Below are 22,604 nucleotides of genomic sequence, written 5' to 3' on the forward strand. Positions count from 1 at the left end.
ATTTCCCTTCAAAAAGCTTTCTTTATTATGGTTTTTTTTATCTCCTTTTTTCGGATTCCATTTGCCTCATATGAAATATATTGCATCTGATAATGGCTGTAAGGGGGTCTTTATTCTTATTTCTCTATACGTATTATCACTTCCTTTATATTTTTAATCATATATGATGATATCTAGAATATTAAGTGTCATCATCTCAAAACAATGGCTTCAATAGAGTCAATGTAACTCCAAAATTAGTCCCGGTGAGGAATTATGACACACATGACAATGACATGCAGGTGGACCTTGTAATGTGGTGGAAACCAAATTTCTATGAGTGTATCCCTAATTGTACATATTTCTGGGATATTCACCTCCAGTAATACATGGGATTAAAGCTTCATAGACCAATGAAGTCTAGATCCCAAATTTTCTTATGGGGCATTGCATACTGAGAAGGGACTGGGAAGATAATGGTATGAGTGAATTCCATTGGCATGTGATAAATGACAGATGATGCGTGCAGGATAATAATCAAATATCTAGGTTTGCATTTATGTGATGTTTTTCATATATATTCAGAAAAATTACAGGACAAACACTCATTATGTGTTTTCACGGATAACAATTTGAATTAAATGAAATAACTAAATATCTCTTAATTTTCATTATTTTAATATGTATTTATATTTTTGGAGAACCCCACTTGACTTTCTTGAAATCAAGTGGTTATGTTCTCATACTTTATTGAGGCTATTTGAATACATGGATATTTATGTGAATTTTAATGAGCATTTATTGATTTAAAAAGGAGAAAAAGGGAAACCCAGGGCACAAAATTGGCCAACAAAAAAGTCTAAGCCATGACTTGGACTAGAAAATTAGTCTCAAGACACAAAACAAGGTTTGAAAGCCCAAATCAAACATATTTTAGAAACTGGGTCAAACGGAGACAATTTTTCTGGGTCTGAGATAATTTTGGATATGGAACTTATTTTAAAGAACTTGGAACTGAAAGGGTGTGGATCTTAACTGTATTTGAATTCATCCTAGTCCTGCAATTTCAGGGAATCATATCCAAGGTTTGGCGTATATGGTAGCATCTACCTAAAACACATTCTTACATTTGTAACTTGGTGTTTGGATTTTGCCCCTGCAGGGGATGCTCAAGTGAAAAATCATCTTCCCATTATCAGTTCTTGTTTTCCAAGAGTGCGGAGTTGATATCTCGGTGAGGTTGAGTGAGGTTTTGGGAAAAGTACACCATGAGGCCAAGAATAGGTACTAGAAACAAGTTTATATCATCTTTCACCTTGAAAATCATGAAAATTCCTTCCTTACTGTTATATTTCCCTTTCAGGACATAGTCAGGATTTATAGAAACAACCAAAATTTACGACATATAACTCCTGTGCCCAAAACATTCCACTGCCATTTCCGCTGTCATGCCATTGCACAACTGACATGTCATTGATAGTGCAGGCCCACAAACCTTTAACTAATGGTGGAAGGGTAATCTAATATGGCATCATTGTTTTAACGTCCATCTCTATTTATCTCTTAGTCTCTCTCTATCACTCTCCATCTCTGTCTTTCTCGCTCTGTCTCTTTGTCTCTCCTTTTTTTTTGTCTTTTTCCTCTCTCTCTATCTCTCTCTGCCTCTCTTTCTCTTTTGATCTCTCTTTCTTTGTCTCTCTTTATTTTATTTCTCTTTCTTTATCTCTCTTTCTCTCTTTCTCTCTCTCTTTTTCTTTATCTGTCTTTATCTCTCTTTCTCTCACTTTATCTCTATTTCTCTCTTTATCTCTCTCTCTCTCTCTTTATCACTCTTTCTCTTGCTTTATCTCTATTTCTCTCTTTATCTCTCTCTCTTTATCTCTCTCTCTTTTTCTTTATCTGTCTTTATCTCTCTTTCTCTCACTTTATCTCTATTTCTCTCTTTATCTCTCTTTCTCTCTCTGTATCTCTCTTTTTCTCTCTTTATCTCTCTTTCTCTTTCTCTTCCTCTCTTTATCTCTCTTTCTCTTTCTCTTTCTCTCTTTATCTCTCTTTATCTCTCTTTCTCTCTCTTTATCTCTCTTTCTCTCTCGTTATCTCTCTTTCTCTCTCTTTATCTCTCTTTCTCTTTCTCTCTCTCTCTTTATCTCTCTTTCTCTCTCTTTATCTCTCTTTCTCTCTCTTTCTCTCTCTTTATCTCTCTTTCTCTCTCTCTTTCTCTCTCTTTATCTCTCTTTCTCTCTCTTTCTCTCGCTTTCTCTCTTTATCTCTCTTTCTCTCTTTCTCTCTCTTTCTCTCTCTTTCTCTCTCTTTATTTCTCTTTTTCTCTCTTTCTCTCTCTTTCTCTCTTTCTCTCTCTTTCTCTCTCTCTTTCTCTCTCTTTCTCTTTCTGTCTCTCTTTCTCTTTCTTTTTTCTCTCTATCTTTCTCTCTATATATCTATATCTCTCTTTGTCTCTCTGTTTCTCATTTCCTCTTGCTACCTTTCTCCCTCTCTCTCACTTTCTCTTTTTTTTCTCCCTCTCTTTTTTCTCTTTCTCTCTTTCTCTTTCTTTTTTCTCTCTATCTTTCTCTCTCTATATCTATATGTCTCTTTGTCTCTCTGTTTCTCATTTCGTCTTGCTACCTTTCTCCCTCTCTCTCACTTTCTCTTTTTTTTCTCCCTCTCTTTTTTCTCTTTCTCTCTCTCTCTGTCTTTTGTTGACTCTTTCTTTCTCTCTCTATCTATCTATCTCCTTTTCTCTCTTTTGCACTCTCTTTCTATCTCTTTTTCTCTTTCTCAGTCTCTCTATCTATCTCTGTCTTTCACTGTTCTCTGTTCGTTTTTCTTTGACTCTATCTCTCTCTTTGTCTCTCTTTTACTCTCTCTTTTTCTTTTTTCTCTCTCTTTTCTTTCTCTTTCTATGTCTTTCTTTCTCTCTCTATCTCTAGCTCTTTCTCTATCTATCCATATTTCTATCTCTCTCTTATCTCTCTGTATCAATCTATATTTCTTTCTCTCTTTTATCTCTCGCCATCTATCTATATTTCTTTCTCTCTTTTATCTCTCGCCATCTATCTATATTTCTTTCTCTCTTTTATCTCTCTCTATCTATCTATATTTCTTTCTCTCTTTTATCTATCTCTATCTATCTATATTTCTCTCTCTATCTCTTTGTCTCTCTCCCTTTCTGTCTTTCTCCCCTTCTCCCTTTCTCCCTTTCTCTCTTTCTGTCTTTCTCTTTTTCTCCTCTCTCTTACTCACATTCTCTCTTTCTCCTTTTCTCTCGTTCTCTCCGTCTCCCATTCACTCTTTTTCTCTCTCTTTATCCCCTTCTCCCTTTCTCTCTTGCTCTCCCTCTCTCATTCTCTCCATCTATATATTTATTTCTTTGTTTATAAAGATAAAAAAAACAAGAAAACACATCCCTGACTAAGCAACAATTCCTGATTCCAGTGAGAGGCAACTGCATTCAGGGGTGGACCTTTAAAGTTTTTTTTTCTTCTTTTTCATTTCTTCTTTGTTTCTTTATTTCTTTTCTTCACACTTTTTATCCAATTTCTTCTTATTGTGTTCCTATTTTCATATTATCTTCTTTCCTCCTTTAATTTTCAATTCTGATTTTTAGTCATTTTCTTTTTTTTTGTTCTAGGTTTTTCTTCCTTTTTCTTCGTAACTCCCTTTCTTCTTCTCCCCCCCTCTTTCCCTCTTCTCTTCTTCTTCTCTTCCTATTCTCGCCTGCAATTCTGCATTTTTTTCTTCCTTTATTCTACTTTATTTTTTTATTTTTTTTGTTTTTCTTCTTTGTTCCTCATTTCTTCACTTCTCTTCCTTTCTATCTTTTTTTGTATAGAATTATGCATTTCTTTTCTTCCGTCGTCAGTATTTTTTATGTCTATCTTCTTCTCTTCTTCTTTGTTGTTCATTTCTTTTCTTCTCCTCTATTTTTTTATTCTTACTTATTCATTAACCCCTAGTTTCCTCCCCACTTCTTTTTTCCTCCTCTTAGCATGTTCATCTCTTATCAATTTTATCCTTATTCTTCTGTGTCTTGTTCTTTTTTCATTTTTCTTCTCTTCCCCTTTTCTCCCTCTTATCTTCTCCTTTCCTGCACTTCTTCCTCTATCTCTTTATTTTTTGCAGGAGTTTATTTCACTTGGTGTATTCAGAAGATGTTCTCATTGACTTTCACCATTTCTGGGAAATTCAAGGTCAATGTAGAAATCAACAGTGATGTGAGTTTGGCAGGGTTGTGCAGTGCAGTGCACAAAAAAGAATGAGTTTGAGAAAATAATACAGAAAAGGAACAGACTCCCAGGTCACTGAAAATTATCTGTTGACAAACAGCCAAGACAACCTAGAAACCGACAATGGTGATCAGGAGCAATCCGTAGAAATCTGATATGATCCGGCATCGGGTATATGAACAGGACAAAGAATGTGATACAATATTTCTTAGAAAATATATCAATCAAAGAACAAAACGCGCCTCTACTGGCTTGGCGGTGATTCAACACCGAGCTGGATCAATTGTATAGCGATCCTGATGAAATCCACCTCCAATGAAGCTCAAGATCTGGAACTCTGTCGCTCCTCTCTTAGCCTGGTCGAATGCACCCCGGAGCCTAGAGGTAGAGACTTCCAACCGATTCTTGATCCACCTCATAGAACCCCAATTCCAAAGGCGTTATTCAATAATGGGCTATTATTTCATTTTCCCTTAATGGGCCTGATTTAGCCCTTTTATTACTAGGTCGTCATGTGCCAATCCACATGACGCTCTTCGATATCTTTTATGCAGTAGACTTTGGGTCAGCCCTTGGTTGATCCCCACTGTGCCTCATGTTGACCATAACCTCCTTAGTTAGGCTCTCATTTAACTGTTCCTTCCTTGGTCTTCTCTTGTATGAGATGTATGGTACCTTATCAGAATGACACTCAAGTGGGCTCGACTCGGCAGCCCAGCCCACTAAAGAGGCTACTTGAACCCTCCTCTTCAGCCGGGCTGGGCAGAATGCTAGTAAATAAATCACTTAATCCATATCTCCCTTGACCTTCCTTGGTCCTAATTCTCCCTCTCCTTTGCCCAACAAGTTTGACCTGTTGTCGACGACCCTTCATCATCCCCTACTTTCTCAAGAGGTGAATGGTTAGATCAATAAACTTTTTTCTATTTAGAATTGAAGTTCGATGCAATCAAAGATACGTTTGTACTGGGAATGTATCAGAATCATCCTTACCATTAGATTTTCTGGACAACCCTCAGCTTGGCACTGCGACACCGGGGGTTGACCTTCACTTCTTCATCACTAGGCGTGATCGGCCTCTTCGTAAGGACCAATCCTCGGCGGCCCAATACTCTTGCCTTGCTCCAAGACTCGGAGACGTCAAGATCGGCCTTCTCGAGCCCTTCCCCATTGTTTATGATACTGAGGAAGGACTGCTTCACAATTCGGTCCTCCAAGCTGTGGAAAGAAATAACTGCGAGGCGGCCGCCAGAGGCAAGGGAGTCAAAAGCCTCGTCAAGGGTGACTTTTAAACTCTCAAGCTCGTCGTTGACTGCGATTCTCAGAGCCTGGAAGACCCTCGTTGCAGTCTTTATCCAGCCCTGCCTCCCTTGAACACCATAGAGAGGATTAGTTAGAGTTTTATCATGGCCTCTTAAAGAAGATGTGTATGGAAGCTGACAAGAGAGTTATTTAATGAAAACAGATAGAGAAGACTAGTCATATTAACCGAAAACTAGACATGGTCGTTCTGTTCTTTTGGTGCAAATTTGTGTGAATTGTTCGTTCTGTTCAGATTTCCGAACAGAACAAAAACGAATTCGAACAGAATATCAAACAGACCCCTGTTCTGTTCTTTTGTTCGCTTTGTGCGAATTTTAGTCTAATTTTGTGCGAATGTGCGAATTTTGTTTGTTTTTGAAAAAGAAAAAGAACAGAACAAAGAACAAGGGCCTGTGCAGTTCTTTTGTGCGAATTTTGTGTTCGTTTCAAACGAACAGAACAGAACAACCATGTCTACCAAAAACCCGTCATTGACATCGTCATCGTCGGCTTCTTTTGTCACGATGACAATGACTGTAGATGAAGGACAATGGCAATTTTGCAATCGACTCTCATCATCTACGAGATGTTAACAGAAGAACAAAGAGATGACAAGACAAAATCATCTTTGTCGTCCTACCCGCGGACAACAGATGATGACGACAGATGTTTAAGTTATATTCATAAGTCAACAAACACTAGTGAATAAAAAGGGGAGAGAGAGAGAGAGAGAGGAGGAGGATGACGATCTGATGATAGGGCACCCAAGAAAACCCCAAGGACTAGTGAATCTGGAAACAGTTTCTAGAATTTTGAAGAATAAATTAAGGTAGCTGAAGTGCAACTGTGTAACCCCTGAAATCGTTTCGGAATTTCTATGCAAGAAAGTGAGAAAAACTGCAGAGTTTTTGTCAGACTCCTGCTATAGTTTCTGAAATTTGCGCAAGAAAGGGGGATAAATCAAGGAAATTTCTGTTCTCCAATATTTTCCAGAATATGTGTCACACACTTGGGGAAATTCAACACGGTTCTCAGAACCTGTAATAATTTCTAGGATTTCAAGAAGTTTGAGACAACTGCCGATGAGTTCAAACCGTCTAGACCATGGTTGTAAAACTTCCAGGATTTTCTTGGCAAGGAAGCAAGAGAAAAAAAAAGAGAGATTTCGTGAGAAATTTAAGGTGTTGTCGATGAACACCCGTTTAGAATTCAACTAAACGACAACTAAAATTCAAATTTTAGAATTCAAATGCTGAACTATGGAGTGAGTCTAACTGCTTTCTCCAGCAAAGTAAGATGAAATTGATTTCCGGTTGTGTCATAACTTGTGAGAATAGAAGGAAAAACTGACAACTGCGGTGATCACCGAAAAGGACTTACCTTTAAAAGGAGGACACGTGGAGCGCACAAGATCTGCCAGTTCTTTGGTGGAGTGCAAGCCCCCACAGAGACGGGCACTGACGATCTTCTTCTGAAGCAATCGCCAGTTGCTTTCCTCGCCATATTCCCTCAAAATTCTCCCAACCTCGGCTTCGGGCCAAGAATTCAAGATATCTTCAGCTTTCAGCGTTGCCTGGCATGATTCTAGCGATTATTTTATAAATGCAAATCCACTTTAATAGAACTCAAATTAAATAATATTAACGGCGCATCGAAGATTTAGCCATTAATGACACCATCCAATTTATTATTTTCAATGTGATATTCTTCAAAAAAAAATTATTTTCAATGTGATAGAAGTTAAAACTTTCGTCCAAATTAGAATGTGAACGAAAATGATCTCAATCAAAGTTCTAACAATAGAGAATATTCTGAATTAGAGGATCAGATGAGGGGACGGCTATCAGTTCAGAGTGAAAGATTTGACTGATCAAATGGATCCCATACGGTCAATCATATTAGCTGGATCAAAATTTCCACTCAATGACCAGAACCTATTTGCAGTAGGGATCGATGATCAGTTCAGATTGGATTGAAAGATTTGATTGTTCTGATGCACAACAAGATACTCAAAGGAAAATAACATAATATGTAAAAAAAAGAAAAATCAACCATTAAAAATTACACATGATCTTACATGCGGATTCATCCGCATATCCAGAGGTCCATCCTCCAACACGCTGAATCCTCTCTCGGGATTGTTCACCTGGAAAGAAAAACAAACTCTTCAATCTGAGATGATGATGATATTATCGTTCCCTACTATCGCTCCGCAAGAAAAAAAATTCAGAATCTAGGGTCTCAAGATATTATATCTGAAAAAAGTTCTAGGACCTAATTCACTCGCTGACGTTTTCCAATAAGAGTATTAGAATGAAAAATATCCAGAACGAGTCATCTAAAATCAAAGGTAATGATTATTTGAATATCCCCTTTAATTGTGGTTCTCACAGTCTCTCTTACTGTTTCCTAAAAAAATTTCATCATTTCTTCAGCAAATACTTTCGCATTCATACTCAGTTAAGATTATTTAATTCTAATGACAGCATCTTTAAGTCCCTTCAAATGATATAATTTCAACTTTTCATTTATCGTCAAGCTAACTAGAAACATTAGTAATTACCGCAACTGCATATTTTACTTGCATCGACAACATGCCAAACTACATCTGAATACCGCCGGCGGACCAACAACTTCATTTTTTCATTAAATTTCACCTATTTTCCCATTATTTCCTCAGTAAATCCTTGAATATTCATACTCAATTAAGATTAGTTTACTCTAAAGAACACATCTTTGAATCATATGAAGTCACTGAAAAAGTTTGCCTACATACAGATCGTATAATTTAAATTTTCCATATGAAGTCATTGAAAATGCATAGTTTACCTGCATCGACGATATGCCAAGATCCATCAGAATGCCGTCGACAGACTCGATAAGTTCGAAAGTTCCAAGAATTTGCTTCAAAGACCTGAAATTACCGTGGCGAAGGGACAACTCCATCGACGAACAATCCGTGGTGGCATCAATCCTCACACGCGCCATGTCCAGAGCCTTCGGATCAACATCCAGACCGAGATAGAACTGCAGCTCCGGATGAGCCCTGATCATCTGATAAAAATTTAATACAAAAAAACCACGAAGATTTGAAAAACTGATCAACTAAAGTTAATCAAATTAAACAACAAGCGCGAAGCGCATACAGCGGAGGAATGGCCGCCGGCACCGACGGTGCAATCCACAAACGATCTGAGGTGTTTCTGGGAGAAAACCTGAAGAACCTCGCCGAGCATTACAGGGACGTGCGCGGCCGCATCCCAATCCACTTCGATAGCTCGATTCTCCGTGGAATGATTCGTCTGCTCAACGAGAACCTGCGCGTAGGCTTCGAGATCGAATTCCGAGTCCGAACGCGTCCTCCTCTTCACCAAAGCGAGAGATTTCTTCGCCGGCGAGAGATTTGCCCTCGCACCGCCGCTAGAACAAGATCGGCGGCCGAGGAAGCCGCCACAGAGAGAGTGGGGGAAGAGGCGAAGCTTCGCCACCGCCATAGCCGCCGCTTCAAGCCCTATCCATGAATTCTTCTCATCTTCTAGTTCCAAGGGTTGAAGATGGACGACGGATGACGGTTAAAGATGGACGGAACGAACATCCCGTTCAGTATTCCGTCCCGTCCCGTCCAGTCCTCCTGGGACGAATTTCTGTCCTGTCCCTTGTCCGAGACGGAAAAAAACCTGTTCTATATTTTTAATATATTAATATAAATTTTTCAAAGTATTTTAGGGAAATAGGGAAGAGAGAGACTGCAACGGGACATATGTACAATTATTTCTGAGCGGTGTCAGTTTGCACGTGAGTAAAAATATAGGGACTTTGATGCAAATTGTCCTAGCAAGGCCACGTGGCTACATCTCAACCGTCAGATGTGAATCTGGCAATTTTTCGTCCGAGATCTCGGGACAGACGGTTTTTTCGTCCCACTAGATGGACCGTTTTTTTCGTCCCACGGGATGAAAACCTTCCTGTCCGGTGGTCCCCTTGACGAATTTGATGGAGGATCATTGACGTAGGACGACTAAGGAAAAAGGGCGACTGAGGAGATGGATGGATGACAACGAGTAATGGGTGGTAGACGGGTTTGTAGGGAAGGATAAAACAACCCACAGAATTCACACGGTCGGATTCGGACTTTAAAACCGATGAAAATCTGGTGGTGCAGCTGCGACCCTTATCGAGGGCGGGAGTACTGTCTTCCCCCAATGCGACGATGCCTAAGCACCGAAATCAATACTCGAATTCGCGTGGCGAGGAAACACTCGAGAAAGAGATAGGGGAAATGGAAAATCCAAACCAAATCTAATTTTCTAACGGCGGTGGAAACTTCTCGAGAAAATGCTGGGCGGAGAACACTTCGACACCAAGGAGTTCAGGCGTAGGTCAGCACCGTAGTGCGCGAAGAGATTGCGGGGAATTCAGATCGTGATGAGGCTGGGCGAATCCGGGCGTTGAGAGGCCCACTGGATGAGGAAGATTCTAGGCATTCTGGGCGTTGAATGGCCCTGGTAGAGAGTAGATGTTGTTGTCGCAGAGTCAGGCGTAGGCGAATACCCGCGCGCGAGCGCGCGTAGGGTGCGCAGAGCGCACGGAGCACGCAGAGCAGCGCGCGCAGGCGCTGAGTGTGTGGAGCGCGCGGGCGCTGAGCATGCGGAGCTCCAACGCGCGCGGGGAGTGCATGGAGGGCGTGCAGGTCACCCAGAGCGCGCGTAGCGTGCGCAGCTCGAAGCGTTGGACGGCGTCGACGATGATCGACATCGGTGGCACAAGCGTGTGCGGCGCAGACTGGCAGCCTGGGGCGCTCTGGGCAGCGGCCTAGGGCTGCCTTGGGCGGCGGCGTGGGCCAGCCTAGGGCGGCGGCCTTGGGCTGCCAAGGGCGGCAGCCTCGGGTGGCCTGGGGCGGCGGCCTTGGGCTGCCTTGGGCGGCAACCTTTGGCGGCCTGGGGCGGCAGCCTTGGGCGACCTTGGGCGGCAACCTCAGGCGACCTTGGGCGGCGGCCTTGGGTTGCCTTAGGCGGTAGCCTAGAGCGGCCTGGGCGGCGGCCTAGGGCTGTCAAGGGCGAAGGACAAGAAGGGAGAGAAAGTGAGAGTAGAGGGAAGGGGAGGAATAGAGAGGAGGAGAAGGATGACGACCGGCGACGCGAGGCGGCGGGGTAGGGTTGAAGAAGGGATAGGGGAGGCTGGGCAGTCCTCCAAGAGGAGTTAAACAAAACTCAATTCTTGAAATAATGACCGCCTAAGTGTTTCTTGAAAACAATGGCCTTTATATACAGGCCTTGGAGGAAAGAGAAAATGACGAGAAATTAGAGACGAGAAATTAAAGACGTGCTTCATGTCATGCCAAAGGGCAGTTGTTGATCTGCCTCTGGCGACGTGTCATGACGCGCGTAGGGACGTGCGCGGGTGGAGACGTGTGTGATGACAGTTGCGGCGTGTTCGTGGCGGAGATGTTGACTTTGGTTGACTTCGTCGTTGTGTCCGTAGCGGAGATGTTGACCTTGGTTGATGGCGGCGGCGCGTCTGGTGTCGAAGCATTGGCATCCACGCCACCAATCATCCAGTCGATCACACCTCGACACGTCGCCAGCCACATCGTGAAGCCTGAACCGACGTGAAGAATCTATAGTTCCGCCACCAAGTTTGAGAAGCGGCATCGTCATATCGCTTCGTGTCATGTATCTTTACGTTCTTTTCTTCCCATTGCCGTCTTGCGTGAGTACCGGCCTCCCCTCGTATGTGTTTTCATTTTAATTATGTTTAATTTTCATCTTTAGGGGGAGGAAATCCAAGTTGGGCTTCTTCTCCCCCTAAAGATCCCATTTAAGGGGAAGCCCAATAGGCCTTCCCCTTAAATGGGGGCCCAATTGGGCCGCCATAACTGCCACTTCCCCCCTATAAAGAATAGGGAGAAGTGGATGTTATAGAGAAGAAGTCATATTGTGAAACTTCCTGATCGTGTTGTTTAGTTGATAGTTATCTTTGTGTTGTTCGTCGTTCTACATGGTGCTTGTTTTCTGAGAAAAGAAGAACTCATCAAAGAGGAAGAATAGATCGTTGGAGAAATCAAACAGTAATAAGTCGGAAAAGAACCGTGGTCACTACTAGGATCAAATTGATGGAAATATATGTGGCTGGCAAGCCAATCACACATTCTACATCTCGTTCCATGTTCATTAATAGAATATATTCATTATAGTGCACGTGTGATGCTTATAATGAAGTCCATGAATACATGATCGGACTTAGAGAATTATGATGAGATCGTAATACGGAGATCACTAGTCTTTAAGCATGTGTTCTAAACATTCCTATTCAAAGGATACGCGTGAAGGACATCGAAGTATCCAGATAGAATAGCACTATCTAGCCTCACTCATATGATGAGTATGGCCGGTTCCATACCCATTAGTGTGGAGACACTAAGAATAGATAGTGGGTGCTCTTTAGTGGAAAGAGTTCAATGAATTGATCCGTACGAATCCCTAAATGGTATTATAACCGAACTGTCAATCAGGTTGATTCATGTCACGGTTGTGTAAGTGGTCCTTAAACCTGAGACACCAAAGATGTCTTGTGGACGGACAATTATACTTTGGCGATGGCCAACGAGTCTCTAATCATGGGATTTTAAATGATCTTTGTTCAGGTACATCAAGAATTTCACGAAGATGATTGAGTGGTCAAGATGGGATCGTCCACCCTCAGTTTAAGAGGTGACAGCTCAAGGAAGATGATGCGATGAAGTCCTTGGCCAATGTAGTGAAATATCGGAGAAGAGTTCTCCGATGATTTCCGAATGCATCAGTACTAACTTGGATGATCGATTAGGGTTTGATAGTTGACCATACCCTAAGTTGTCCAAGGAGCATCAAGTGGATGAGGGATTATACATACACAGTAACCGATGACGAACATGTTCCATGAGTGAGTCGATACACACTCCTTTGTATCTTCTAGGACACGTGGTGTACCTTGGCACCCCACATGTTGGAGTCTCGACCTATCGATTGGGTTAAATCAATCCGACATTAATTAATCTATATGATGATATAGTTAATTAATTTGGAAGGCCAATAAAGGTTATTGGGCCGTTGGAGTCGTTAACTAGACTGATACATGGGCCTAGAGGGTCACAGGCAAATGGTCTTTTGGATGTCGGAAGATATACTTAAGTTTTGGAGGTTTTTATGAAACGTACCCACTTAGTATTAATAGGGGAAGGCCATGAACTAAATTCACCCAGGCCAAAATTGTTCAAGGGCCTTCCCCTTCTTCTCCACTCTCCCCACACCCCCTCTCCATCCCTGATGTGATCGGTACGATGTAACTACGACAATGGAGAAAGAATGGAGTCCGTCAATGAGAAGGAGGAGATGTGATGTGCCGAGGATCGCATGGATACGTCTAGAGGCCGCACACGTGAGCAGCTCAACTCGGCTCACTCTGGGATCTAAGAAATCATGGATGCGATCCATGGAAAGGTACTTCATTTAATATTTTTATTGATGTCGTTCGATTCGTTCAAGTTTTCCGCTGCGAATTGTTTTGATTTATTCATTCCTAGCTATCTCATTTAATTGTTTTGACGGAGCAGTGGCGTTGCTTGAGTTGATCTATGGCTTCTGGCGACCGTTTGATCCCTCATATTTCCTCCTTGCTAATTTCTGGTGTTGCATCATGCGACGCCACTGCTCCGTCACTGACAATCATACCATCGCCTGAGAGCATTCCGAGCATTCTTTATTTATTCACCAGCTGCTGATATTGCACGGCGAAAAGAAAAAAAAATCTCTCCTCGGACTTCTCTATGACTCACCAGTGATAATTTCACTACCCATTGTCGTCGCTCGACCGTCCTAGATTTTCTTTCGACCGCTGCAACGCTGCTATTTCTTCTACGCCAACGATACTCCTGGCCGACGGTCCATGCCGAAGCCTCACATTCTCTTCAAGCGTGAATTAGGAGCTTATTGCAGTCCAGTTGAATTGCCGTGTTTGGTCAAGGGCGTTGTGTGTTCCATCTACATTCGAGGCCCCAAAAGTCTCTATCGCTTCCTACACTAACATTGGGTGCATCCCATCCAACCGGAGACGATTCTGTTGCATCAAAGTTGAGTTCGGCCTGATCTTGATCCTCTCATTCTGTGACAAGCGCGCTCAGCGTCATATGCCAGTCCACAAGTCAACATATCTACTCTGGTCCACTTTCAGTGTTACTTCTTTCAGTGCCTTCCTCTAAATTGCTCATTGCCTTTGAGTGAATAAGCACGTGAAATCTAGGAAGTAGCCACCATATTTGTGTGTTAGGGGCTTTACTGATGGTATCGGATCTAATCGTCTACGTAGACGGTGTGGACACTCGTGGACGAAGGCGTTCCTCACTCATCGACTTTCGATCTGCTCACACGGCTTATTGGGAGCTTGCTTGTGACATAACCGTCACGTGTTGTCCAATTAACTCTCGTCTCGGATCCATCAACTTCCGTCGTCTTTCTCCTTGCAATTTCTTAAATGTTTGCATCATTACATCGCATTTCATTGCATTCTTGTTCAACCCTCTTTAGTGGAACACGAACCACTCCCGATCGGTCGTCGTTTAACATCAGAATTTTTGTCCAAAACTTGGATGGGACGATTTTTTCATCTCGAGACAAAAAAAGTCTCATCCGCATGAAAGTTAGAGACGAACGGAACAGACATCCTTTTAGTATCCCTTTTCAAGGGTTTGAGGGTCCAGTTTAGGGCTGGTGTTGACTAGTAAATGTGAAGGTTGAAGAAAATAAGTCAAATAAATTTCCATGGTCATATCATAAAAAGGAATAATGCACTACAAGGTGATCTATAAAGTCCTTGTTAGAAAATAAAAAAATTCATATCAGATGTTGCTTCCTAGCTTGTTTCTTCATAACATTGCTCGGGGCCGACCTTGCTGCTACAATCTAAAAGAAGCATAGGCATACATCACGATTAAATAATGCAAAATTGGAAAAGACATCCCAAAATTCTTAATAATAGTACTACCTAAAAATGATCACGATTTTTCTTTTGTCTTCGTCATCGTCCTCTGTAATTTCCTCCACTTCATCATCTTCCTCTTTGTACTCCTCATTGCTTTGAGTCAAACTAACGTTGTTCAATGACGAACATCCAGAAATGTATGTTCTTGTTCGGTTCATTTGAGTTCCTTCCCGAACAAACAATGTTCGCCTTTAATTTGAAAATACACTTGAATCTTACACCTCAAATCGATAACAGTTTTTGTTTTTTTTCTCACATTGGAGAAATATTTGGGATCTGATAAATAGGTCGCAATATACTCCATCTCTCTCTCAACGAAAGCAATGGCGGGTTCTCTAGGAGTGCATCTATGAACCATGGGTTGACATCTAAGCAGTACAATTTCCTAATCTAATATTGATTTGAAGCTGTTCGATAGGTGTTTATGGAGAGGCTGATGAGCTTGGAAATGAAAAAGTTATATCTCCAACGTAATTTTTTATCAAGGTTGGAGATTACTGATAACATGCATTTTTAGTAGCTTAATTTGACCATACATACATATTTATTTGCACTAAATTAATTATATATGCATGTTATCAAGTGTAAAATGATTAAATTTATTTTTAGAATGATATTCCAAATTTTTGTCAATTTGATGTATTTTTGGAGATTTTTATGACACCAAATTCTGAAAGTATATAATTTTATGAACCATCATATGATTTTTCTAGAAATTTTCGACGTTGAATTGATAAAGATATGATTTTCTTAAGTTGAATTTATATGTGTTTATATTTTTCAGCCTTTATTTTTAGAAAATATTTTTAGCGCCTTCATGTCACAATGACACGTGCCACCGTTCGATTCGTCGAACGGTAACAAATCATGGCTAAAGATAATGATTGGCGACAGCTAATCATTAACTCAGTTAATGACTGGCGTCAGCCAATCATTCAGTTTAAACCATTATGGTATCACTAATCATGATGCCATAATGGCATCTAATAGATAACAAAATGGTTTTTAAACTTTTTCAAGCGCAGTGCAACGTGGACCAATCGAAAAAAGGGCTTCTTTTTTTGCAATAAATGCAACGCTAATTAAAATACTATTTATTTTTCTCCATCTCTCTCCTTGGAATGGTCAAAAAGTGTCGCAGATCTTATGTGTTGTACGACACATGTGCCACTTGTGCACATGGTGCACATGTGTCACACTCCTATTCAATTAAAAAAGATGTGGTGCACGTTAATGCACCATCACGTCAGCTATAAGGTAGTTAATTTATCTTATATTTAAGTAATATATTATGATTTTTTTGTCTTTTCTTTAGGGTGACAAATGGCATGTTGAGAGCCGTTGATCACGGATGATGGTAAAGAATCTCAGCCAAAGATCTCATTAAATGCTTCTATGAGACAAAAGCCTCACAGAATGATTTGACGGCAAAAACGAGGACAAGGAGAGAATTATATTTGAATTAAATCAACTTCTATAAATTATCCAACTTCCATGCTTGATATCCGACAATCCAGAACTCAAATTGAGGTAAAATTTTAATGGTAACTTCATCTTTCTGTCCTCTATTCATTGGTTGTATCTATAAATTGAGCCCCTGATCTTAGTAAAAAATATATTTAAGCTCACTTACTCTTAGAGAGGCATATTGAAATAAAGTGAAGTTTTGAAGGTCATCAAGTGTTTCTTGGTGTCTAAAATGCTCGGAGGGGTTCAACAGAGAAGTAGGGAGTTTGATCTGTAGCAGGAAGACACCTTGATCCTGGCAGAATAAAGGAATATAAAGTTAGCCTTTCACCTTACATTCAATCTTCTCCAACACATTTACCTAGTTTATCTTCTCCAACACATTTGGCTAGTTTATCTTCTCCATCCACCAACTTTACCCATCATCTTCATCCATTAACATCATTCATCCACTCCGTCATCATCCATTATCATCCCCTCTCACCCCTTTCATGTCTCCTCCTACGCCATCACAATCTCATCACTTACCTCTATCTTTCCCAATTAAGCCAACATCACTACTCTTTACTTCACTCATCGGCCTATCTCAATATCACTATCTCATTCAACATATCCACCACCTATCAAGCCGCTACCTCTAACGCCGTCATGATCCCATCTCATTTCTCCATTATTGTCTATATTAAACCCTAAATTAATAAACCTTAATTAGTCATTTATCATCATATCATTCAATCTTGTTTTACTCCATCCATTCACTTGCTTGTGCATTAATGTAACGCTTCTCATCTTTGTGACTTCTCTCAATTGAGAGCGCTCCTTCCCTAACATCCATTCTCAGTGGTGACAACGCTTACTCATCACGAGTTAATTGAATTATTTATGAGTATAGGTTTATAAATTTATTGATTATACTCAAATTCTCAACGACGTAATTTTTCCCCCATTTTGGAGTATAAAAAATACTCTTTGGGAGGATATGTCTGCAAGCTCCTTGATTTATCTTTTTAGTTACATGGTGCTGCCAACACATGCCACATGTCCTCCAAATATTGGCAACTATTGGGTTCTAGAGGCCGAGATCTGGATAAAGTCGTGGATTCCATGCAACAGAAGACTCATAATGGAATCAAACGACATCATTAAAATCATTGAAACAAAATACCTCATGATATAACAAGACGGGCGCCGAGATCGAATGGCTTGTGTTACACCACAGGGAGGGCGAGGGCAGTCATGTCATGTAAAGAAGATGACTAATGTGGACGTTATGTAAATGATGATGCAACGATGAAATCACTAAGAAGTATAAATTCAATGTTGACGTACACCAAGGACCATTCAGCTACGGTAAGCGTGACCTAGAAATGACACTAGGCTCCCAATGATTTAGACATCGGGTTGAAGGCCAATGGTGAGAGCTCGGCTACTACCGCTTTTGCACACGCCCTCGACGGTCTTGACCAAGGTCATACCGATTAAAATCCTAATCCTTGAAACGTGAATCCTATCTATCACTAATCTTACCTCGATGGTGGAGAAAACGTTTCGGAGGCACTGAAAGAAATAATATAATGTTGTGTAGGAGTTTAGGAACGTACCAATAGCGGTAGACGCAGAAATGCCTGATTCGGTAGTAGTAGAAGGCGAGTAGCACATACGCCCAAGGTCAGCGCAGGTAGGTGTGGTTACGCAATAAAGTACGGTGGTGGGCGTGATGGCAGTTGCAGTGATGGGCGCGAAAATAGGGTGTGACGACGCGGCAATATGGCAGTGGCAAGGTGCAGCGGTAGGAGGGTGCCGTGGCGCGATGGCGCAACAGCTTGGCGGTGCGACAGCGGCGAGGCACGATGGCAGCAAGGCACGGCGGCATCAAGGTACGGTGGCGCAGTAGTGGTAATACACAGCAAAGCGGTGGCAGCGAGGCACATAGACCCTGCTAATGAAGGCGGTTGGGACCTCAGTTGCGGTGATAGCGGCAGCTGGCGGCTGCGGTTGTGTAGTGCCACTAGCGGCACAAGGAAGCAGCCGTCGCAGACGCGAAGGCCTGGCAGCGACAGCGGCCAGAACTCTGACGGGGTGGCAACGGGCTGTGGCGCCTGCTAGGGCTACGACGGCCGCGGCGGGCTGCGACGCCCACTAGGGTGACGGCCGGCTGTTGTGGCGGCCGTAGGCTGCTACACGATCGTGGATTGCTGTGGCAGCCGCGGGCGACAGTGGATTGGTGTGGCGACCATGGGCGACTGTGGCGGCCGCGGGAGGCTATGGCAGCCGCGGGCTACAACAACAATCACGGGCGCTCCTACGGTGGCCTGGGTGGCCGCTAGCTGCCGCGGACAGCCTGGGGCGGCCTAAGATGGCCGCGGGCGGCCTCGGCGGACGTTGGGTAGCATTAAGAACAGTGTTCCATACTCCAGCAAAGGCAGTAGCAGTTTCTGACAAAGACGGCGGTGGTTTTTGGCAAACTCTAGGGTTTTTTCTCCCTCCTAACTTTGTAGTAGCATTTTCGTAAATATGACAAAAACTCAAAAAACACTCAAAATTCAGTAAAATCCTTGATAATCACATTTTTTAATCTTTCTTCTCTCCTCTCTTCCTATGGGAGGGTCCCACCTTTTATAGGTGCAAATATGGCCCTCCTTAAAAATAAAGGGTAGAAGGCCCAATTAAGAATAATTGAGGCCCCCTAATAGGAGAGAGAAACCCACTAACATGCCCATAAATGGGCTCACACACGCGCAAATGTGTAGGTCCATATAGTGGTCCAAACACGTGCGAACAAATAGAAAACATTCACATCAATGGCCGACATACAAGGCCTACTAAAAAAAGAAAACATAAGGAAAGATAACATCAAACCTTTGTGGATGTTGACGAGGCCAGGTACTCAGAAGGATGGGTCTCACGCATGAGCCCTCACTCGATGAAGTTGTTTTTCAGGGCATCTGAAGCAGAATGGTCCCCCATCACCTTAGCACGAATTGCATCCGTGATTCTTTTGATCTTCAAACGAGTCCCGTGGAGCTGATCATGTGTGCAACCTCTAGAAGTATCTACGCGATTCTTGGTACGTCGAATATCCTCTTTCTCGTTGACGAGCCCCATTCAATCTTTGTCGACGTTATTACGTTGTCCCGATCACATCGAGGGTGGAGAGGAGGTGTAGGGAGAAAGAATAATTTGGGGATCAAAAGAATTCTGGCTTGGGTGAATTTGGTTCAGGGCATTCTCGTATTCAAACTAAGTATATCATAAAACCCCTAAAACTTAAGTATATCTTACAACGCCCAAAGGACCATTTGTATGTGACCCTCTAGACCCATGTATAGTCTAGCTAACAACTCGACCGGCCCAATAACCTTTATTGACCTTCCAAATTACATAACTATATCATCATATAGATTAATAAACATCGAATTGATTGAACCCACTCGATAGGTTGAATGTCCAACATGTGGGGTGTAAAGCTACACCTCGCGCTCTAGAAGATACAAAGGAGCGTGTTAGGAAAAGGATTTTGATGATTTAATATAATAGATATTTAATGAAATTAATTAAGTAGTTGAATATAGTAGTAATATATAGACATTTATTAGATAAATATGTGATGGAGTATATTAGGGATAATAAGTTTATAATTAAGGTAGGAGCCCAATAAGACAAGGAAAATTGGGCCCAATAACAGTTGAAGGCTATAAATCGTGATCATTCTCTCTCTTCTCTTGAAAAATCGTGATCTCTCTCTCTCTCTCAACTGAAAGTTCTTGAAAGTTCTGGCTGGTGGTGAGGAAATTCAAGACTGGTGGACGTCATCATCTGCATGTTTGTGATTACTGATTCTTCAAGAAAATCCTGGTTAGATTGTTCCATATCTTGTTGAAGGTTCTTGATACCAATTTCTTGATTTCTTGAAATCAAGATACCAGTTTCTTGATTTCTGTTGAAATTAATTGACGTCATCATCTGCATGTTTGTGATTACTGATTCTTCAAGAAAATCCTGGTTAGATTGTTCCATATCTTGTTGAAGGTTCTTGATACCAATTTCTTGATTTCTGTTGAAATTAATTTGAGGGTTCTTGATATTCATTGACTTTCGTAAGTTAGAATCTAAAATCGAAATTTGAACATTCATAATTTGAAAAACTGATTTTGATCTTGGATTTCTGAAATCTAAATAACAGGTTGTTTTTGGTTTCTTGATTATGTGAAATCAAATATAAAATCTAATTGAAATCTTGATTGATAAAGATTAAAGATTAAATCACTTTTTACTACATAGTTAATTGATATAAAATTCAATTCGATTTTGATGTTTGCAATTATTTGAAATCATATAACCAACTTTCTTGGACTTCTTGATTATTGAATATATTGACAGCTTTAAATCTATTTGAATTCTTTGATTAATTCAAATTAGTTTTGAATTCGATTTCAAAATACTGGAATATTTTAGGCGCCCTAATTCTAATTGATTTTAAGTAACGTTCTTGAAATTCAGTTTTCTTCAGATATAAGAAATTCAATTCGAAAATTATTCATTCATCTTGTAAACTTGAATTTGAATTTTAGATTGGATGAAATTTAAATAACTATCTAAATCGATTTCATGAATGCATTAACTCGCAAATTCAAATACATTTGATATCTCCCATATATATACATATTCGATCATGATTGATATACCTATTGGATTTGAATTGATATATCTTTGTTATAACTGATCAGATTTGATACAAGTGTTTGATTTAAATTGATATCATCTAACTACATTGGATCAGAATTGATATAACTATTTGATTTGAATTGATATTTTCTAAATCACATTCGATCAGGATTTACACAGTGAAATTGTTTGATTTAATTTGAGATTTCTAAATCACATTCGATCAGACTCACTATAATTACTTTATTTGAATTGATATTTGTTAAATCACATTTAACTTGAGTTAAGACAATTGACCTTTAATATTGATTGATCTGATTGTCTACTTTGAATATTTCTGATATTAGTAAACATCAATTGATCTCATTGGACTATCTTATTACAATTGAGAAGAATTACTACCAGTTGATATAAGTTTAGATTTTGACTGCATTTGATCATATCCATTGGTAGTTGACATCAATTGACATTTGATACACGATTTGTGACTTGAAAGTTGAAAAACAGAATTTAGGAGAAAACTAGGGTTAGGAGAAAAGTTGACTCAAGGTCAAAAAATATATTTTCATTATATTGCTTTTCAGGGAAGTGCACTAACAGGAGAAAGATCAAATCCACTTGAACACGGGATGGTGGCCTGAGACGTGAGGACTTCGTCAGCACAGAGTGGACTGAGGAGAGGGTCAGAACGTTGCTGAAAGCTGAGAAGGCACTCGATTGAGGTCGAGGAAGACGTCGGCACCGAGCAAGTGTTTTTAGTGTGTGATTACTTGAGATCAGTGCGAGCGATTGTACATCGCGAACAGTTTTTCTCACTTTGCATTTGCCAAAGTGATTAGTGGAGTCAAGGCGACTCCTCGGGCGAGGCGCAGCTGCAGTAAGGGCACATTAGTGCCCCGAAGCAGGGTAAAAATTTATCGTCCCTTGAGTGAAGTAAGAGAGAGTTAAAGAAGGAATCTATATAAATAAAAGAAGTAGAACTAATTCACCACCTCTTAGTTCAACAGAGCGTATATCAAGTCACACATAGAACCTGTTCATCATTGGTTACCGCATATGTAGTCCATCATCCACTTGACGCTCCTAGGACGACTTAGGATATGGTCAACTATCAAATCCTAATCGGTCATCCGAGTTAGTACTAATGCGTTCGAAGATCATCGGAGAATCTTCTTTGATATTTCACTACCTTGGCCATAGAGTTTATTGCATCGTCTTCCTTGAGTTGTCACATCTTATACCAAGGGTAGAGTATCTGATCTTGACCACTCAATCATCTTCGTAAACTTCTTGATGCACCCAAACTAAGACTATTTAGAATCTCATAATTAAGGACATGTAGGTCATAGTCAAAGTAGAATTGTCCATCCACAAGACGTCTTTGGCGTCTCAGGTTTAAGTATCACTTGTACAAACATGATGTGAATCAACCTTATTGACATTCAGTATAATACCTTTCAGGGTTTCGTATGGATCAATTCATTGAACTCTTTCCACTAGAGAGCACCCATTATATATTCTTAATGTCTCCACACTAATGGCTACGGGACAGGCCATACTCATCATATGAGTGAAGCTATCCGGATAGTTCGATGTCCTTCTCGAGTATCCTTCAAATATGAATATTTATAACACATGCTTAAAAACTAGTGATCTTTGTATGACAATCTCATCATAAAAAGTATGGTCATGTATACATGGAATTCATTATAAGTGTCACCCGCACACTATAATGAATATATTCTATCAATGAGCATGGAACGAGATATGGAATGTGTGATTGTCTTGCCAGCCACATATATTTCCATCAGCAGTGCCATCGCTCACCAGGCCTTATAGTGTGGAGATCATGTTTATGGACAAGGTTGATTATGATATGAGGAATGAAAATTTTGGGCTTTGATCAGGTTTTAAATTTTTTAAATTTATTTTATTTTTATCAGAGCCTAT

At 40.7% G+C, this 22,604-nt stretch overlaps 1 protein-coding gene across 3 annotated transcripts; it reads right to left on the minus strand.

The window, feature by feature from the left end:
- Positions 1-5,108: 5,108 nt before the first annotated feature.
- Positions 5,109-9,028, minus strand: LOC144707735 (mraW methylase family protein). Of its 3 annotated transcripts, none has more exons than XM_078580969.1 (5): positions 8,723-9,028; positions 8,337-8,561; positions 7,560-7,653; positions 6,888-7,091; positions 5,109-5,574 (listed from the first exon to the last, which is right to left on the minus strand). In XM_078580969.1, exons 1-5 carry the CDS (start codon positions 8,999-9,001, stop codon positions 5,201-5,203), a joined length of 1,176 nt encoding a protein of 391 aa, XP_078437095.1. In that variant the 5' UTR covers positions 9,002-9,028; the 3' UTR covers positions 5,109-5,200. The 3 variants fall into 3 exon arrangements, with proteins under 3 accessions (XP_078437095.1, XP_078437094.1, XP_078437093.1); XM_078580968.1 differs by having other exon boundaries at positions 6,888-7,080; positions 7,585-7,653; positions 8,654-9,027; XM_078580967.1 differs by having other exon boundaries at positions 8,654-9,027.
- Between the last annotated feature and the right edge of the window lie 13,576 nt (positions 9,029-22,604).

Source organism: Wolffia australiana, chromosome 9, assembly GCF_029677425.1.
Source record: "Wolffia australiana isolate 7733 chromosome 9, ASM2967742v1".
NCBI classification, from domain to species: domain Eukaryota; kingdom Viridiplantae; phylum Streptophyta; class Magnoliopsida; order Alismatales; family Araceae; genus Wolffia; species Wolffia australiana.